This window comes from Helianthus annuus, chromosome 15 (genome assembly GCF_002127325.2).
Source record: "Helianthus annuus cultivar XRQ/B chromosome 15, HanXRQr2.0-SUNRISE, whole genome shotgun sequence".
Taxonomy (NCBI): Eukaryota; Viridiplantae; Streptophyta; class Magnoliopsida; order Asterales; family Asteraceae; genus Helianthus; species Helianthus annuus.
The window spans coordinates 113580210-113599632 of record NC_035447.2 but is presented as its reverse complement, the minus strand read 5'-3'; the positions used below and the strand labels follow the sequence as shown (position 1 = coordinate 113599632).

The 19423-nt window shown below is 37.4% G+C and overlaps 1 protein-coding gene across 1 annotated transcript; it reads right to left on the bottom strand.

Annotated features, from left to right (window-relative positions):
• Positions 1–1470: 1470 nt before the first annotated feature.
• On the bottom strand, positions 1471–1977 carry LOC110931551. Its single transcript, XM_022174936.1, has one exon. The coding sequence runs from the start codon at positions 1975–1977 to the stop codon at positions 1471–1473; it is 507 nt and encodes a 168-aa protein (XP_022030628.1).
• Positions 1978–19423: the final 17446 nt, after the last annotated feature.

Here is a 19423-nt window from a genome sequence, read left to right as displayed (position 1 = left end):
ACCAGACATGGTGAAGACAATAAGAAGTTAAACAAGGTATTCAAACAAAGGAGAACGAATGAAGGAGATAGAGAAAATCACACTTCAAAATTTGAAAAGTGAAGAGAAAGAAGTTAACCGCCTACTATTTATACCCATCGCATTTAATGCGATGGGTAGTGGACCGTCAGAGCCCAGGAAAAGCAAGCAATAGGAGGAGGACACGTCAGAAGAGAGAGAAGACGTCACCTCTTTTTTCGTAAGCTTGGGTAACATGGCCTGACACCGTGACAGAAAGTAACTGACGGAAACTGAAAAGGCGCCTGTTCACCTCCGATAAGACAGGGACATCAGACAGTCACATCAACATCTTCCCCAAGACAACCAAACTTCCATCAGAAGGAAGCAATAAAGGGCCATACGCCACGCGCCATGCGTCCATTTGGCTCACTTTTTACAAAGTGCCAAAACCCATGTGCGATGCGTCCATTTGGCTCACTTTTTACAAAGTGCCAAAACCCATGCGCCATGCGTCCATTTGGCTCACTTTTTACAAAGTGCCAAAACCCATGCGCCATGCGTCCATTTGGCTCACTTTTTTCAAAGTGCCAAAACCCATGCGCGATGCATCCATTTGGCTCACTTTTTACAAAGTGCCAAAACCCATACGCCATGCGTCCATTTGGCTCACTTTTTTCAAAGTGCCAAAACCCATGCGCGATGCGTCCATTTGGCTCACTTTTTACAAAGTGCCAAAACCCATGCGCGATGCGTCCATTTGGCTCACTTTTTACAAAGTGCCAAAACCCATGCGCGATACGTCCGTTTGGATCAATTTTTTAAAATCTCCAAACTTAACACGTCATATAAACCGCCTTAAAAACCACTACCCTTATAAGTCCAGAATCCCTCCTAGACGATCAACTCAACTAGAAGGCACACTGGACTGGGGGACTTGAAGAGGTATGGTCCCAATTCTCCGCCTACATAGCAGGGACCACACCACTTTTTGAGCATACATGGTGCCTACATCAGCAAAGCGATCCAGAAGCTTCTAGAAACTTCTGGAAGATCTGCAGGTGGCACCAAAGATGCTCTACCCGACAAAAAGGACAACACGTGTCACCAGTCGCAGAACGCCACATAGGCATGCGGCAAATCAGGGGGCAGAGCTGACAACGCCAGTACAAGGTTTCCAGCATGGACAAACGCAAGCACGCCACGTGTACCACTACACTGACCATGGCAGAGCAGACCAAGAGGATATTCCCCTCGGTCGGACAGCTGGCGCGCATCCACAGCTGGCACAGCTGCTCCTCCCTTCTTCACCCTCCGGCTATAAATAGGACCCTTCATCGTTCAGGTTCAGGATCTTTTGCTCTCTATTCTCACACACTAAACACACACTTTTTATTCTCCCTCAGAACAATACTTATTCTCACGCCGGAGCCTGGTTAAGAGGGAAACCCCCATATTCCCTTCTTAACGAGACTAACGGTGTTGCTGTTTTGCAGTATCTAGGTCATTTCGGCGAGCAAGAAAAGAGATTGAACCCACAGAAGAAATAACCCCACAGATTAACCTCAGTGTTAACCTGTGTTTCATCATTTTCCCATTTCTATGGATTTCATTCAAATCCTTTAGCAAGTCTTTCACATTCCCATTTGTGTTGACCATTGGAATATTGACCCAATTGGTTACCATCTCCCAAACTCTTGTTGCAAAGTTACATTTTAAAAGAATATGATCCGCTGTTTCGTCCACTGCACCGCAGATTTTGCAAGTGACGTCCAGTAGGTTTACACCTCTATATTTTAAATCCACCGCCAATGGTATTTTGTCTACTATTGCCCGCCATACAAACATAATGCTTTTACTTGTAGCCCAACTATTCCAAACGAAATCATCGGCCGTCACGTTGAGGTCTAAAGCTGAACTTAGAGACTTGCGGACGTCTTTTACCGTGAAAACTTCTGCTCCGAATCTTTCCAATACCATACAGCACTAGTTTCCGTTAGCTGTTTGTTATGCAATAACCCGTTCAGGTTTTCCATCTCCTGTTTCTCGAGATCACTACTCGGTGTTCTATCCCACGACCAGTCCCATATACATCCCCCGTTTATTTCCCGATACAGTCTTTTACCATTACTTTCTTCCTTCTTGAAAGTTGAAACAGAGCTGGGAATTGAGATTTTAACGAACCTTACCTAGCCACGAATCCGCCCAAATATTAGTTTTGATACTTTAGGTTGTTTTAGAAATGCTCCTAGCACCCTTATTTTCATACGAGTATGAATCAAATATTAAATGAGTTTATCAAATACATAACACCCTTATTATCATACGTGTATGAATCAAATATTAAATGAATTTGTAAAATAGATAACTTTAAAACATTTGTAATGAAAATATTAAAAATATTAAATATTAATATATTTGTAAAGGAACATTTTTAGAAAGATATAACTTTTTTATTGTGTAAACTTTGAAAAAATAAACATATTAAACTAATTTAATTTACGTAATGTTTTATACTAGTTTTTTACGTTTAGTTACATTATATTCAATTGTATGACACTAAAAATAATTTCATTAAAATAAACTAAGTGATTAGTGAAAGTATTAATGTAGAGGTCGATGATAATGTTGAAAGTGTAAAGACAAAGTTGAAATGATTGCTTGAGAAAAGTTTTAAAAATTTTGTCACGAACGAGGACATGCTAGCGAAGGACGAGGAGGGCACATACGACCCTTTGCGGCACACATTCTGTTTTAGATAAATCCTTAAAAACATTTAGTAAACATGTCATATTAGTGTTAACCAATTGTTTCGTGAGTGACGCATTTATTCATGTTTTATGCATTAATTTAAATTGTTGGTTACATTTTATATCAAAAATTGAAATTTACAAATAAAGTATTATATTTCAAACATAATTGTTTAGAAAGAAATTGAAAAAATATGTAAATTTTTAATATAAAGAATAAATACTAAAAAGTATTATTTAGGTTGAACGATTTATGTTATGTTAATCCGAAGACCGCAATACATGTATTATGTTAGAGTTCCCTTGTAATTTATCCTATCATAAGACAAGGCCTCCATCAATGGAAGCAGCCGAAGCAAGTTGCCCACAGGGTAATTCGGTGGTATACTATATGTATATGGCCTTTTTCTTTATTATTTATCGTAAATGAGTGAAGCATTACACATAGTATGTGTCTTGCATAATTTATAGGTTCGTGTCACGCTCAGGTTTTTATAGAATTTTTCGGTCGTGTCGTGTTCTACTTAATCCTAAAAATAGAAGTCTAATTGCTAGCATTTTGGTTGTGGAGCTAGAGAACACCACTTAGGCTATGTGCTATTATTATTCCTAATCCATGATCCACCATAGGTATCATATTATCGTCTTTTCCATCTCTTACCTTCATCTCTTAACCTATGTTATATTCATCCATCATCTTTCTATTCTATATCATTTTTGCTACAATTAAATTATCTTAGTTTTAAATATTGAATACGTAAAGACAATTTAATAAAAAAAATAGTTAATATTAATATGAATAACATGTAATATTAAAAAGTTGCCGTTAATGTACCCTTCGACCCTGTCCACATCAACCTTCCCGTTAATATAACACCAAGCATTAACCACCACGAAGTAATTAGTAATTAAGTTTGTAGCACTAAAATACTAGTACAGTAAGATTTGCTTCCTTGCTAGGGCCCCACCAAAAGATCCCCAAAATCACGAGAATTTTAACTCACCACAAAATACGTTATTTGAAAACCGGGTAAATTACTTTTTGAGTCCCTGTGTTTTAGTAGTTTTAATTAGTTGAGTCCAAAAGCAAAATGTTTAACGACCTGAGTCTCTATAAGCATTTTCATTAACCATTTGAGTCCTTTTGAGTCTAAATTTTAACCTTTTGAGTCCAATTTTTTGGACTCAAATCGTTATAAAATAAACAAAATTGGACTCAAAATGTTATAAAATAAATTGCTAGGGACTCAGAGCGTTAAACTTTTTTATTTTGAACTCAAGTGGTTAAAACCACTAAAACACAAGGACTCAAAAAGTAATTTACTCTTTGAAAAGCCAAAGTACTTTAAGAGCACGAAAGAATTACAATTTAACAAATTACACAATAAAATTTAGGTTTTTAAGTCCCTTTGTTTTATGAGTTTTAATCATTTGAGCTCAAAATAAAAATTTTAACGATCTGAGTCCCTATAAGCATTTTCTTTAACCATTTGAGTCCAAATTTCTAACTCCATCCACCAAGTCTGTTAACTATGAGGGTAATTTGGTCATTTACACACAAAATACAAGTCTTATATGCACATCAGTACAAGTCTCTCTTCTCTCTCTCTCTCTCTCTCTAAACTCCACCGCACAGCCACCATCCCCACCACTGCCCCACCATCGCCCCACCATCATCCCCACCACTACCACCACCATCGCACTACCGCCACCTCCAAACACCCACCACAACCTTCTCACCCCCACCACCGATGCCGTCAAACTCTCCACAAACATCAACCTTTCCGTCCCCGGCGTCGCCTCTCCGATGGACACCGTGACGGAGTCTCCATGGTCGTCGCCATGGCCTCTCTCCAATCAACAGCCTCTACCTGATCCATCTCCCACAAGTTAGATTGCTGCAGTGGATTTCCACCACTGCACCACCATCCCCATCTCTGTATAATCAAATGTTCAAAACCCTCTTATACTCCAATTATCAAGACAGAAGAAATACTAGTCTCTATAAAATAACATCAGATCAAGAAAAACATACCTAACAATGTTCCTCTGATAATGATTGATCCGCAAATCTAAAACACAAAACAAACCAAATCAATAGCCAAATCTAACCAATAGTCATGCCGGTCATCTTCCCCACCGGCGGCAACCTCAATTCACCAACATCTCCGGCATAAACACCAAACAAATCTGGCACAAAACCCTCTCAATTCTAAACCCGTTTCAAGTCAAACCACATCTTCACGAACAGGTTGATTTATCTGGTCCGTTTTTGTTTCTTATGGCGTTTGGATTGTTTCGGTTGCTTGCTGGGAATTTTGAGATGGAATCGTGACAGAGACGGCTAGGGTTTTTGGTGGTTGGGGATTTTTGGTTCAGTAAGAGATAGATCGGGAGTGAGTTAACGGTGATCAGAGGAAGAAAAGTGGCTGGAGAATAGATCGGCCGGAGAGAAAACTTACCGGTGGTCGGAGAATGGTTACGGTGGTGGTTGTTTGGAGAGAGAGAGAGAGAGAGAGAGAGAGAGAGAGAGAGAGAGAGAGAGTTAACAGTGATTGGAGTTCTCCATGGCCGTGACGGTGGTATTTGTAATATTCTTTATTTTTTATTTATATTATAACTATAAGGGTATTTTGGTCATTTAACAATATTTAACCAAAAAATTCTAACAATGTTAGAAATTTGGACTCAAATAGTTAAAGAAAATGCTTATGGGGACTCAGGTTGTTAAACTTTTTGCTTTTAGACTCAAGTGGTTAAAACCCATAAAACACAGGGACTCAAAAAGTAATTTACCCTAAAATTTAAATATTTTCCTATTTACACAGGGAAATTATTGTAATAGTCTCTTAACGTGCCAAGGTACGAAATAACTTACGCATGTTCATTTTTAAAATATACATGTTATAAAATCCAAATCCCGCATGCCATCAAACATGAAAATTACCCATGGCCGCTTGGGTTAAACTCAAATTGGCTTAACCCTAGCTACGCATGTTACAAACATAATTACACACCTTATTTACTCACTTCTAATCTTCACACGTTAAAACTCATTTGTATTTAAACCTTTCAGTATATGATTTACATATACATCACACCTCGTGTACTTCTATTTTTAGTATTTTATGTTGCTACAAACTGCTAATCACATTTGAATTTGTTATGTTCACTAACACTTTCGATTAATAATACATTATGGGTGGATTATGTTATAGTTGCTCGGATTCGGTTTCAAATAAAGTTTATATTGAACGTAGATAAAAATATGTGTGTCGTTACGGTACATGCGTAATTTTATAAAACATTATTTGAAAAGAAATAATATATATTATATCAATCGAAAACCATAAAAACGAATACCAAATAACCAACACCGGATCCAATAATACTCATACCAATGCCAACATCGTTCAGTCGTATCGGTTTGATTCGTTTAGTTACTGATACGGTGCCAACGGTCAGTATTCTTTACAACACAAACCTCAAAACCTAAATTGAGTAGGGTTGAGTTGTGTAGGTGGAAGAGATGATTAGTATTTCTTTTTAATTAAAAGTTGGGTTAGGTCACTGATGTGGATGTTCTTATGACCACGATGTCCTCTTAACAATCAATTATTAGAGCATCCCCAATAAGAAATATAAAAAACACCTAAAAACATGTCTAGTCAGCGCCACAACATAAAAACATCCATTTTTAAAAAAGACTCAAAATTCACCCAATAACAAAACCTTAAAAACACCTCAACATAATGCCACATCATCACCATTTTTAAATATTTTTTTTAATATTATACCCAACCCTCCCACCCGGACCCACCAATTGACACCATCCCCCACCTTTTATTATTTTTTGTAGTTTGTCTACAAAAATGAATCTAAAAAGGGGTCTTCTATTTCCACACCCCTATAATCTTATTTTCACATCCCTATTTGTATACGGGCCGTATATACTTATACGGGCCGTATAGAATGTTCATGCACAGAATTTAATGAGTGGAATGCTTTTTTTGTTTTTATATGTATACAGGACGTATATTATATGTAACAACCAGTAATTAACGCCTTTTAATTACGCGATTAACAAAAGTTTAGACGATAAAAAATAGTGTTTTAGACTCGAATTAACTTAATTTAACTTTTGGAATGCCTATAAAACGCTCATTCGACTTTACAGTGCGCGTATGAAGATTTTCGGGAAATCTGCTGAACGATACGCGATATGAACTGATAGCGTACAAACTACTGACAACGCCGACAAATACGAAGTTTATACGTATAACTTATACCTACGATTGTGGTTTAGTGGAAATATCATTCTTTCGAACAGCACAAAACGCAAACGGGAACGAAAAACGTGATTGTAGGGACGCACCGATAACGAAACGGAAGCACCGGACGCGAGTTACGTCTCGACATTAAATATTATGATATATATGACTCCGTTTTCGAACTTTTAAACTCATTGTTGAAACCGCATCGAAAAACGGTTTAAAAACGGCGACGACGCATGTTACGTGCTTTTTACGCAACCGACGCTCAACCGCGACAACGACTACTTACACTAATTTTAAATATCTTTAAATCTAAAAATTCAGTTCATGACCCGACAACGATCCCTAGAGGTAAATATCTTAGCCAACTTGATTGGATTCAAGAGCCTGAAGTACCTAGGATTCGAACCCGCAACCTTCACGTAATGAAAGGCCTCCAGAGACACTTAATGGGTAAGTAATAAAGAAAATGTGAAAAAAACTACTCTGCAACATGTGTCGTTGGAGTTAGAATCAATAAAATAATAATAACAATAGTAAGATGGAATTATTATATTACTTTCCTCATGCTTAAACTCCTGGAACCTACAAGCCTAGCAAATGGTCAAAACATGCTACTATCCTACCACATGTATTGTCGTGATTTAGTACATGAGAAAAGGAAGGAACAAAAGACATGGGCAAGGATAATCATTCAAACCCATTCCAACACTCAATAAGGTACATGCTTATATTTTAAATTATTTAGATCATTATGCTCATATTTCATGTCCATCAGATATCACTCTAACCAAACACACAATACTTCCTAACTCTTTCCTTACTCTCGGCCCTCTTCCCTCTCTTTTATGTGGAACCAATTGCATACTAAACAACTCCAAAATCTACAAAATTCAAGCACTAGAACAAGGGTTAAGTGTGGCTTTCAAGTTCACATGTCAAGTTCAAGTTCAAGTTTCTTCTTACTTAGTCATTCACCCTTGCTGTTCCTTGTAAGTTTTCTTAGTAAAAACTATAAATTTCTACTATACACCCATGTATTAGGGTCACCCAAAGGGATAAGGTCCATGTTTCATAAGGGATCCATGATCAAAAGTCTTTTTTTTTAAAGACACGTGGTTTTCTTAATGTTTTTATTCTCAAAATAATGTATGCAAACTTTAGAAATCTTGGCTTCCAAATTTATATTATAAAATTATAGCTGAAGGACTTTAACTTGTTACTAGATTTGATGGTAATTTGTTATACATCTTTACTCTAAACTCTAATAGAAAGGAAATAATGAAGTTTGAGGTTAGTAAACTAGGATGGTCATTATCTTGTATTAATGATAAATATATATAGCTGCTTAGTGGATATTCTTGAAAGTTATGGATTTTGATGACTATGCAAATACTAGTTGGTTTCAGCATATATATGTGTGTGTATTTTACTAAAATTGTATTTAGTAAAATTAAAAGTTTTAAACTCAAGAAAATTTCTATCTGAAATCATGTATATATATATTCTAATTATGTATGGTTCATGTAGATATCATAAAACTTAGTAACCCCAAATTGTGTTTACATACCTCTATGGGCTTATGTGGATATTTATACTTTATTTAATATATAGTTCAAGAAATATGTACTCTTCCATTATATACGGGTATAGTGTTTTTTTGGAAACATATATACAAGAATATTATATGCATTATTTTTACTTAAACACGAAACACATTTCAAGTTATTTTTTCTCTAAAACTATATTGTTTTGTACATATTTATTTACCATACGAGACGACTTAAGACGCTGGTAAAAATAGTTATTCATTTTATGAACCCATGCAAGATTTTCATGTGAGAACTCTAGAAAGAAACATAATATTTACGCATCACCCATCTTCATATAGTTTATATAATTTTTTTTGAACAATCAAGAACATATAACCAACGGTCCATCGAGTCAAAACGTTCGAAACACAACAAGTATTTCTAGCGAGTCTAGCTTTTGGGTGAACTTAATACATGACCAACTTGTACGCTAGAACCATTTCAATAGACGTTAAGGTGTCCTTACATGTTTTATGGCACAAATAGGTCGGAATTTACATGTGCACGACTTTTGTATTGCTAGCATATCATTGAAGGACATCAAGGTGAGTTCATAACCCCCACTTTTTACAATTTTACATGTTTATAAATGTTTTCGGGGGGTGGAAAGACATGCAAGTTTTGCAAAAGTAAACAACTTTTCGTTGAACGAAAACTCATATTTCTAAACCATATTTGTCACACCCCGATTTCCACGTGTATCACCGGTGGGCCCGGTGGGGGATTACCGTGACGTAGTTGGCAACAATATAGTCAAACCACAATATATAAATGCACAGCGGAAGCATAAAGATAAATATAATTCAACCATTTACTGTAATATCAAATGTATCACAAGTAGTTGAAGAGTATCCACAGGAGGGATCAAAATAAATAAAAATATTGTTCAACAGATAAGACATCAAGCTTGCGAGACTTCTTTAGATGCTAGGGAGCTATTACCAGCCAATTACGTGTAGTACCTGCACTTAATCTTTTTGGGAAAATACGTCAGTTTACACTGGTAAATACAATCAACTGACTCATTTTGTAAAATGATTGAAAATTTGTTTGGATGCACGTGGCATAAACATGTTTGTTTAACTTGGGAGATTTATTTAAAATTATAATCTTGTGAACGAATTACATCTTCCTTCTATGCGTTCAGTAGCCCGGATCGTGTCCGGGTTAAAGATCAATAGACACACCACATTGCGTAAAACCGAGGCGGGTAAACCATCGATTACGTCTTTTAATAGTATAGACATCATACCGGGTGTACGCCTACACCCGGGTGTCGAGGTCGTGGCCATTTCGTAAAATGATGCCAAGGATATCCGGGACATGGTCATTAACCCCCCAAAGGCTTTTAAGTAACAAGACTGTTTAAATGAGCCAATCAAACTATTCAATTAATCACCTAAGCGATGGAATTATTTGATGCTCAATCAAGCGGTATTTTATATACCGTAACCCAAGCCCGTATAAGGGAAAATAAGTTAAAAGTATTTACCTTTGCAATGTATATTCCTTAATCAATTAAATCACTGATATCTTTTACGGGGGCTCCTTATTCTGGAACGAAGGTTTTAAAATAACCTATTAGAATCCTAACGGGTCTTTATATTAGCCGTAGCCTAGACCGGTTAGTTTTGAGGGATAGATACGGTTTAATCGCGTGAAAGGCGAAAACCGAGAATGGAATGTGATTCTGACCCAACAAGTTCGGAGACTTGTTTTATATGGGTTTAGTATTCACACTCTGGATTTTGGGGTCAAAATGATATGGTTTGACCCGTATCGGCTAATCTATGTAAACTAGTTACATAAGCCGAACCGTGCGCGCAATAGGCGCAACGGGTAACCGTAGGAGTCCTACACTGTTTTCCTAAGTCAATATACTTTAAAGAGGTTGTGGTATCAGTAGGATACCTTCCATAATGCCCGTAACAAGTTTTAGTTCATTATACGCCCCATAGGGGTTTTCCGGTCATTTTAAAGACTTTTAAAAAGGGATTTCTGAGTTCTACAGGAAACCTGGGTTTCCCGATCAGTTTGATAAGTCTAAAATATCTTATTTATTATTTAAAATCAGTAGCAACTGGAATCGGGTCAAAAGACCTTGTAGAACTCAAGTTTTGGCCGAAAAGGGCATATTCGGTATTTACCGAACCGTAGCCATAACCGCAGGTTATTAGCAGGTTAAAATTAATTAAAAATCTTTAAAAATCCCAAAATATTATTTTACTACAGTGGGTAAAAGTTTTGGTGACGAAATCTTGGTTTAGGTAGGCGTTATGTTAATTGCGCCGTTTATTACAAAAGTTTCTTATAAATGCGCTATTTAGCATAACTCCCATTCTAGACCTCGGATTGGCGTGAAATTTTAGGGACATGCTTAGAATTTAGTAAGCAAGGTTATGGTCCTTTCACGTGTCCGAAATACTCATTTTATTTTAAAAAGGGCGTTACGGTCAACTTTTAAGTAATTAACGGAAATGCATAAAAGACTCGGACAAACAACGAACCGGTCACAGAGGGTGATACCATCACGTGACCTGGTCCTAAGAGAGTCCTAAGGTATATCTACATTGCACTAAAACGGGTCAGAACTGAAGTCAAAGCAAAAGTCAAACTTTTGCGACATTCGGCTCCGAACCGGGTCAATATAGTAAATGGCCGAATCAAACGAGTTTAGACAAGTTTATATACTTAATATCATGTTTTATGATCATCAAAACAGGTTTCATAGCATATACATTACAGATTATGCAAGATTCGCAAAAACGGCTTTCTGTTGACTTTTTAAGCATGCGTTTGACTCGACATTTGAACTAGTTAGAGTGGTGATCAGTGGGAATCCTTTTAGAGGTTTATTACCCACATAAATACCAACACATAACCACTTTTGATTCGACAATTCACTAAACCATTTGTGAGTTATCGCAAAGTCAATCGTTAGTTACGACGGATTGACTTTTAGGCTTAACTAAGCAAAAACAAAGCCATATAAGGTTTGGCATACTTACAGAGACTTGATGTAAGACTTAGAATGATAGAGTAAAGCTTGAGAGCTCCAAGAATGATCAGTAGTTGAGTTTTGAGGTGTGTTCTAATAGTGAACTATGTATGCCTATTTATACTACTCAACATGCCTCTAGATCATTACAACACACACTACAAATGAGTATGGATGATGGGCAGGTGGCCTAGAGTGCTATGGGTCGAGTTGGGGTGCCCATGCCTCACTTATTGCTTAAATGATCGTGCACAAGTTCAAAAGGCATGCAAGCCCAAAGTTTCTGCATCTGGGCGTCTCACGCGGCCCGCATGGAAGAACCATGCACTTTGTACGCGGGCCGCCTGAGTTCAAATATCAGACGCGTACAATTAGAAGGCTCGCGGCCCACCTCAACTTAACCCAAATCTTAACGCGGCCCGCGAGAGGTCAGATTTTCAGGATTTTTAAATCTTTTGTAATCATGACGAAATCCTGGTAATTAATAACGAAATCTTTGGTATTTATTAACCTGACCTTTCGGGTTTGAAGGGGTAACTTTGCGATTTGGCCCTTGATTATTTACAACTAAGGGCCTCGTGTTATTTACCCGCATTGTTAAGTCCCTAGTTATTTTGTTAATTATTCGGAAAGCCTTAACTTTCATTGTTGACGCTTTTAACCCTTCTCGTACGAATTTGATCATAACTTTCTCGTTTTAAAACGGAACTTCGCGGAATTTATACAGTATATTCTAGTGAGCGTATTTTACTATTACAAAGCCTCGGGTACGTCAAAGGGTCACTCAGAGGTATAATTAAACATGTTGACACAGTTAACCCCCGTAGCTTGTAATCTCCCACTTTCTTCCGCGTTTCGCTTCCGTACGATCCATGATTTATTTGTTTGAAGGTACGAGCACCATTTAGGGTTACTATACAGTATACTTACCCTTGTTTGACATTTATAACCCTCGAATTTATATACTTTCAAGGTTTGTCAACATTAGTCCTTTATTAAATATAATACGCCACGTGTAACTCAAGACACGTGTCAATACATTATTGGACACAAAATTTCGAGGTGTTACAATATTGCGAAGGGATTTCAAGGAACTCAAATGGTTTACGAACGGTTTATACTAAACATACCGGTTTTACAAAACAAACGCATATGTTCACAAACGTGCATGATTTTCATGACTAGTGACAGGAATGTTGTCACAACCCCCGATCCCTCTCTCCCGGGAACGGGCGGCCGTGAGCCAGTTGCGGTGGTATCACGTTATTAATTTATTTGGCAGCGGAAATTTCATCAGGACCGTAGTTAGGAAATGTTTAAATCAGAGTAAACCACCTTATTTTATAATATCAAACACATGGGTGAAACCCAAGTTTTTATTACACACTGAATTACAGGGATAAATCCCACTTTATTGAAATAAACGCTTTCTTTTATTTAGGTAACTTTTATAGCCACTTTTCCAAGCCTTCAGTGCTGTCCAGCTGGCTTCTAGTTTGGCTTTCACATTTTGTTACCTGAAACGCGTTTTAAAAAGGTTTTGTCAGTGGAAAATACTGGTGAATGAATCTCAGTTTAATCAAGAATTATTAATTTAACTTTAAACAGTATTGAGGGCGATTACAATGTTTCCATCTACCCAATTACTCATTCAGTAGTGTCACGTCTGACTGAGGGTCATATTACCCATTGGCTAACTCTTCGTCCAATGGTAACGTTACTCACATTTTGTATACAAAACCCCAACATACCGGCAGTAATTGTAGAATTACAAAGACTCAATCACTGCTAAATTGCATTGTAAAATAGTTAAGGTTTTGTAAAAACTGTTTACAAAAAGGAGATTACTCACATTGCTATTTTAGGGTTTTCCTTTATGATTTCCTGGTGAATATCTATAATTTACACAAATGCACGTGTGTTAGTATAATAACCCATTTTAACATTAGTAATACCCTCCCCGAGACGGCATTCCAACGACTACGTCGGGCAGAACCACGACAGCCGTTACGGAACCCTAGATCAATCGGGCAGCGTATCTAATACGTCTCCAGGGGTTATAATACTTACATCGTAGCAGAACCTCGCTAAATTAGGGGGTATAATACCCGGCTATAATAACTCCCTACAGAAAGTGTGATTTGAGAATCGAAAATTGAACGAGCAGACTGAACTCCCGTTGCCTCCTATTTATAGTTGTGAAATCGGACATCCTCGCGGCCCGCGTGAAGTAAGGCTAGGCCTTACGCGGCCCGCGTCAACAGGCGGTCAAAGCGTAGCTTGTCCGGATCACCTACTAGCTTCGACACGATGATGACACGTGTCGGCTCCGGGTCATGCCACCATTCAGGAGGCTCGCGGCCCGCATGGACTTAACCAAACTTGTACGCGGCCCGCCTAAACTTATGGTTTTGGCGAAGTCTGGTTTCACATTCGCGCGGCCCGCATGAGCTTGAGGTGAGGCCCTACGCGGCCCGCCTCAACTTAACTTTTATTGTTTTTATTTATTTTATATAGTATAATCTATTTTGGGGCTCGGTTTTCACATATGGGGTGCATATAAAGACAAGTTGATATATTTAAAAATATATTAGGGTGTCGGAATTATTATGAGAATGTCGGTTTTACCGAGGGTTGTTATATCCTCCCCACCTTGTTTTAGAGCTCGTCCTCGAGATCTATTGGAACAAGTGTGGATATTTCTTTTTCATTCCTGATTCAAGTTCCCATGTGTACTCGGGTCCTCTTTTGGAATTCCATTTTACTTTGACCAGAACTAGTCTTTTATGTTTGAGATTCTTAATTTTCCTATCTTCAATTTGTAGAGGCTTCTCCACAAACTTGAGTTGCTCATTTATCTCTATATCTTTGAGAGGTACTACGAGCGATTCGTCAGCTAAACACTTTTTAAGATTGGATACATGAAACACATCATGTATTCCTGCCATTTCCTCTGGCAGTCGTAGCTGATAAGCTACAGGTCCTATTCTTCGGATAATTTCAAAAGGTCCAATATACCTGGGACTTAGCTTTCCTCTTTTAATGAATCTTACCACTCCTTTCCAGGGTGAAACTTTCAATAATACTTTATCTCCTTCTTGAAATTCTTAGGGTTTACGTCTGTTATCGGCATAACTCTTTTGTCGATCACGTGCTGCTTTCAGTCGTTCCTTGACTTGAATAATTTTATTGGTTGTTTCTTGTACTATCTCGGGTCCAGATAGTTGCTTTTCTCCAATTTCTGCCCAACAGACTGGGGTTCTGCACTTTCGTCCATAAAGTGCTTCGAATGGTGCAGCATTGATACTTGTGTGATAACTGTTATTATAAGAAAATTCTATCAAAGGTAAGTGTTCGTCCCAATTACCTCCAAAATCAATTACACAAGCTCTAAGCATGTCCTCCATCGTCTGAATTGTTCTTTCGCTTTGTCCGTCCGTTTGAGGATGATAAGCGGTGCTTAGGTTTAGCTTAGTTCCCATTGCTCTTTGAAAACTTGACCAAAAATGAGAAGTAAAACGGCTATCTCTATCAGAAACAATTGATAAAGGTATGCCATGTAAAGAAACGATTTCATTTACATACAATTTGGCTAATTGTTCCATACTAAAGGTTTCCTTTATTGGTAAGAAATGAGCTGACTTGGTTAACCTATCTACAATCACCCAGATTGTATCATTTCCTTTCCTTGTTTTAGGCAATTTGGTAACAAAATCCATTGTTATCAATTCCCACTTCCAAACTGGTATTTCTAATTGTTGTAATAAACCTGAGGGTTTCTGGTGTTCAGCTTTAACTTGTGAGCAAGTTAAACATTTAGAAACATAAGCTGCTATATCCTTTTTCATTTCTATCCACCAGAAATTTTTTCTTAAATCCTGGTACATTTTATCACTTCCTGGATGCATCGTATATTTAGATTTATGAGCTTCTTCTAATATACGGTAACATAAATTTCCTAATTTAGGTATCCACATTCTCTTTTTATGGAACCTCCAAATTCCATCTGTTCCTTGTTCTAATTCCTTAATCATTCCCTTTAATTTTTCAGTATCTTCCTTGATTACTGATTCTTGTGCTTTTCTAATCTGTTCGTTTAAATCTACTTGTAGATTTAATTTAAGAGAACGTATTCTTTTTGGCTTTTCATAATATTTTCGACTTAAAGCGTCAGCCACCACATTGGCTTTTCCTGCATGATACTGAATATCGCAGTCATAATCACTAAGCAATTCCATCCAACGTCTTTGTCTCATATTCAGCTCTTTTTGCCCGAAAACATATCTTAAACTTTTATGATCAGTGAATATGGTAAACTTACTACCATAAAGATAATGTCTCCAAATCTTAAGGGCAAAATTATGGCTCCTAATTCCAAATCATGGGTCGAATAATTTCCTTCATGACTCTTAAGTTGTCTAGATGCATAAGCTATAACCTTTTGACGTTGCATCAATACACATCCATAACCTAACTTAGAAGCGTCACAAAAGATTACAAAGTCTTCAGTTCCTTCTGGTAATGCTAGTATGGGTGTATGGGTTAATCTTTGCTTAAGGATTCTAAAGGCTTCTTCTTGTTTTGGTCCCCATTCAAACTTAAAAGATTTACAAGTTAACTTAGTTAAAGGAATGGCTATTCTAGAAAAATCTCGAATAAATCTTCTATAATAACCGGCCAATCCTAAGAAACTTCTAACCTCAGTTGGTGACTCAGGGGTTTTCCATTTAGTAATTGCTTCGATCTTTGTTGGATCTACATGAATTCCTTCATGATTCACCAAATGTCCGAGAAATTGCACTTGTTCTAACCAAAACTCGCATTTTGAAAACTTAGCATAAAGCTTTTCTTTTCTTAATAAACTTAAAAGTAAGTGCAAGTGCTTTGCATGCTCTTCTTTGCTTTTAGAATAAATGAGAATATCATCTATGAAGACAATTATGAATTTATCCAAATATGGCTTACATATTCGGTTCATCATGTCCATAAATGCGGCTGGGGCATTGGTTAAACCAAATGGCATGACAGTAAATTCATAATGACCATACCTCGTTCTGAATGCGGTTTTAGGAATATCCTCTTCCTGTACCTTTAATTGATGATATCCTGATCTTAAATCGATTTTAGAGAAAAATCGAGCTCCTTGAAGTTGATCAAACAAATCATCGATCCTCGGTAATGGGTACCGATTCTTAATCGTGACTTTGTTCAATTCACGGTAGTCAATGCACATACGCATCGATCCGTCCTTCTTTTTGACAAATAATATTGGTGCTCCCCATGGCGATGAACTGGGCTGTATAAATCCTTTTTCCAATAATTCGTCTAATTGTTTCTTCAGTTCTTGCATTTCAGCGGGTGCTAAACGGTAAGGTGCTTTAGCAATTGGTGCTGTTCCTGGTAATAGGTGAATTCTAAATTCGACTTCCCTGTCTGGCGGTAGTCCTGGCAATTCTTCTGGAAAGACATCTGAGAATTGGGATACTACTGGGATATCTTTTAATTCTTTTCCTTTAGTGTTAGTGATTATTGAAATCAAATACACTATAGATCCTTTTCTTATACAACTTGCAGTTTTCATCACAGAGATGAATTTAGTGGATCTAAAAGGTTTATCTCCTTTAATTGAGATCTTTTCACCTCTTGGTGATTTTAATTGAATTGTCTTTTGATCACATAAAATACTGGCTTTATTGGCTATTAACCAATCCATTCCTAACACAACATCAAATCCAGCCAGATTCATTGGGTAAAGGTTTGCAATAAATTTTTGATTAAAAATTTCTATTCTTGCTCCCTGCAAGATTTCAGAAATCCTAACAGTTTCTCCATTTGCGGTTTCCACTAGACATTCTTGTGGTAGTTTAGTTAATGATTGATTTAGGAGTTTGCAAAATGAAGTATTAATAAAACTTTGGTTTGCACCAGAGTCAAATAATACTTTAGCAAAAATATCATTAACTAAAAACGTACCAGCAATGACGTCTGGGATCATCTTGGCTTCGTCTGCAGTCAAAACAAATGCTCTAGCATTTCTAGTGTCCTGGTTGTTTGCAGCTGGGGTCAATTTTGGGCAGTTTGTCTTGATATGACCTGGTTCCCCACAGTTGAAGCATACCCTGCTATTGGCTTTCTTCCTGCAATCTTCTTCCTTGTGACCTGAGATTTTGCAGAAATTGCAGTATATGGAGCATTTTCCAGAATGCTTCCTTTTGCAATACTTGCAATAAGGTGCAGATGTAGAACCTACATTCCTACGGTTGAAATTCTTAGAACGGAGTTCTTGGGTAAGCCTTTGGGATAAGTTTTTCCTCTGATCTTCTTCCCTAGTACGGATTAACTCATCTGTCAAGGTATTGGCTAGTTCTACAGCTTCTTCTATGGTTTGAGGTCTAGCTGCCTTGACTACATGCCTAATCTCCCCAATTAATCCCCAGATATAACGGGAGATTAACACTGGTTCGGGTGATGCAAGGGTTGGTACCATCCTAGCATATTCAAAGAATGTGGTAGTGTAACCTTTACTGTCTACCCCGGTCATTCTAAGATTTAGGAACTTATTTGCTATCTGTTCTTTTTCATTGGGAGGGCAGAATTTCCTTTCTACCATGTTCTTGAATTCTTCCCATTCCATATTATAAATTCTATCACTTCCTCTGGATTGGAGGATAGTGTTCCACCATTCTAAGGCTGCATTTTTAAACAGATTTGAAGCAAACATTATTTTATCTTCTTCAGCACACTTGCTTATTTTCAAAACTGCCTCAGTTTTCTCTATCCAGCGTAAAGCTGCAATGGGTCCTTCATTGCCCGAGAATTCAATTGGTTTGCAGGACCAGAATTCCTTGTAAGAACAACCATGTGGCATGGTTCTTCTTCTTTTGGGAACGGGCGCTTGAAGTATGGGTCCATTGTTCACGCTGTTTTCTGGTTCAGTTGGTCGCTTACTGCTATGCTTACTTTTATTATTCGCTTCCTGAACTGTTTGAATAATAAATGGCATCGCATCTATAATTCCCTGTGCCACAATATGCTGAACGGCACTATTATCCATTTGGTTTCCGTTGTTATTATTGTCCGAATTCTCATTAACCACGTTAATGTTACTCTGGTTATCGTTATTCATATTTTCTTGATTTCCCGCGTCGGCCATCTGAATTTTAGACATTTACCAAATATTAATATCACAAATAATATTTATATATAGCCAATCACATGACACGCATTTTTTTAACCAAAAGCGTCGAGCATTGCGACTTTTACTCTTTTTATATAGTATGCATCAATACACACAAGTACAGAAATAAAAATTTACAGTACCGACTGAAATGTAAAACTACAATACTAATAGTATGCGTCCGTAGTTTTTTTTTTTTTTTTTTTTTTAACATATACACACATATATTATTATATTATTATTACTACGACCGTATTGTCATCCCGTTCACTGATATGGATTCATCCAGAAATCCATATTGCGCTCGTCGTACTTCCAGACGAGACGCTCTCCCACCTGTCGCATTCGATCACTGCTTTCTAAAATTTCCTCCCCAAAAGTCCTAAGTTCCTGGACATTTTCTGCACTCATTGGGGGTGCAGGTTCTAGGACTGGGTTTGGAAACTGAGGTACGGGTTCCTGATACGGAGCCTGGTAAGGATATGGGTTTTCTAAAATTTCCCTAACGTATGCATCACTAATGTTGTAGGGATCTTGAGGATCTAACCCTGGATAAGCTCCTAAGTTGGGCATTGGCACATTCTCCTGTATTGGGTTTTGTTGCACGTAGTCCCTAACATCGTCCCACCAGGGGT

Excerpts from the sequence above, each read along its gene's own strand:
- LOC110931551 (XM_022174936.1), bottom strand. The coding sequence starts at position 1,977 with ATGGTATTGGAAAGATTCGGAGCAGAAGTTTTCACGGTAAAAGACGTC.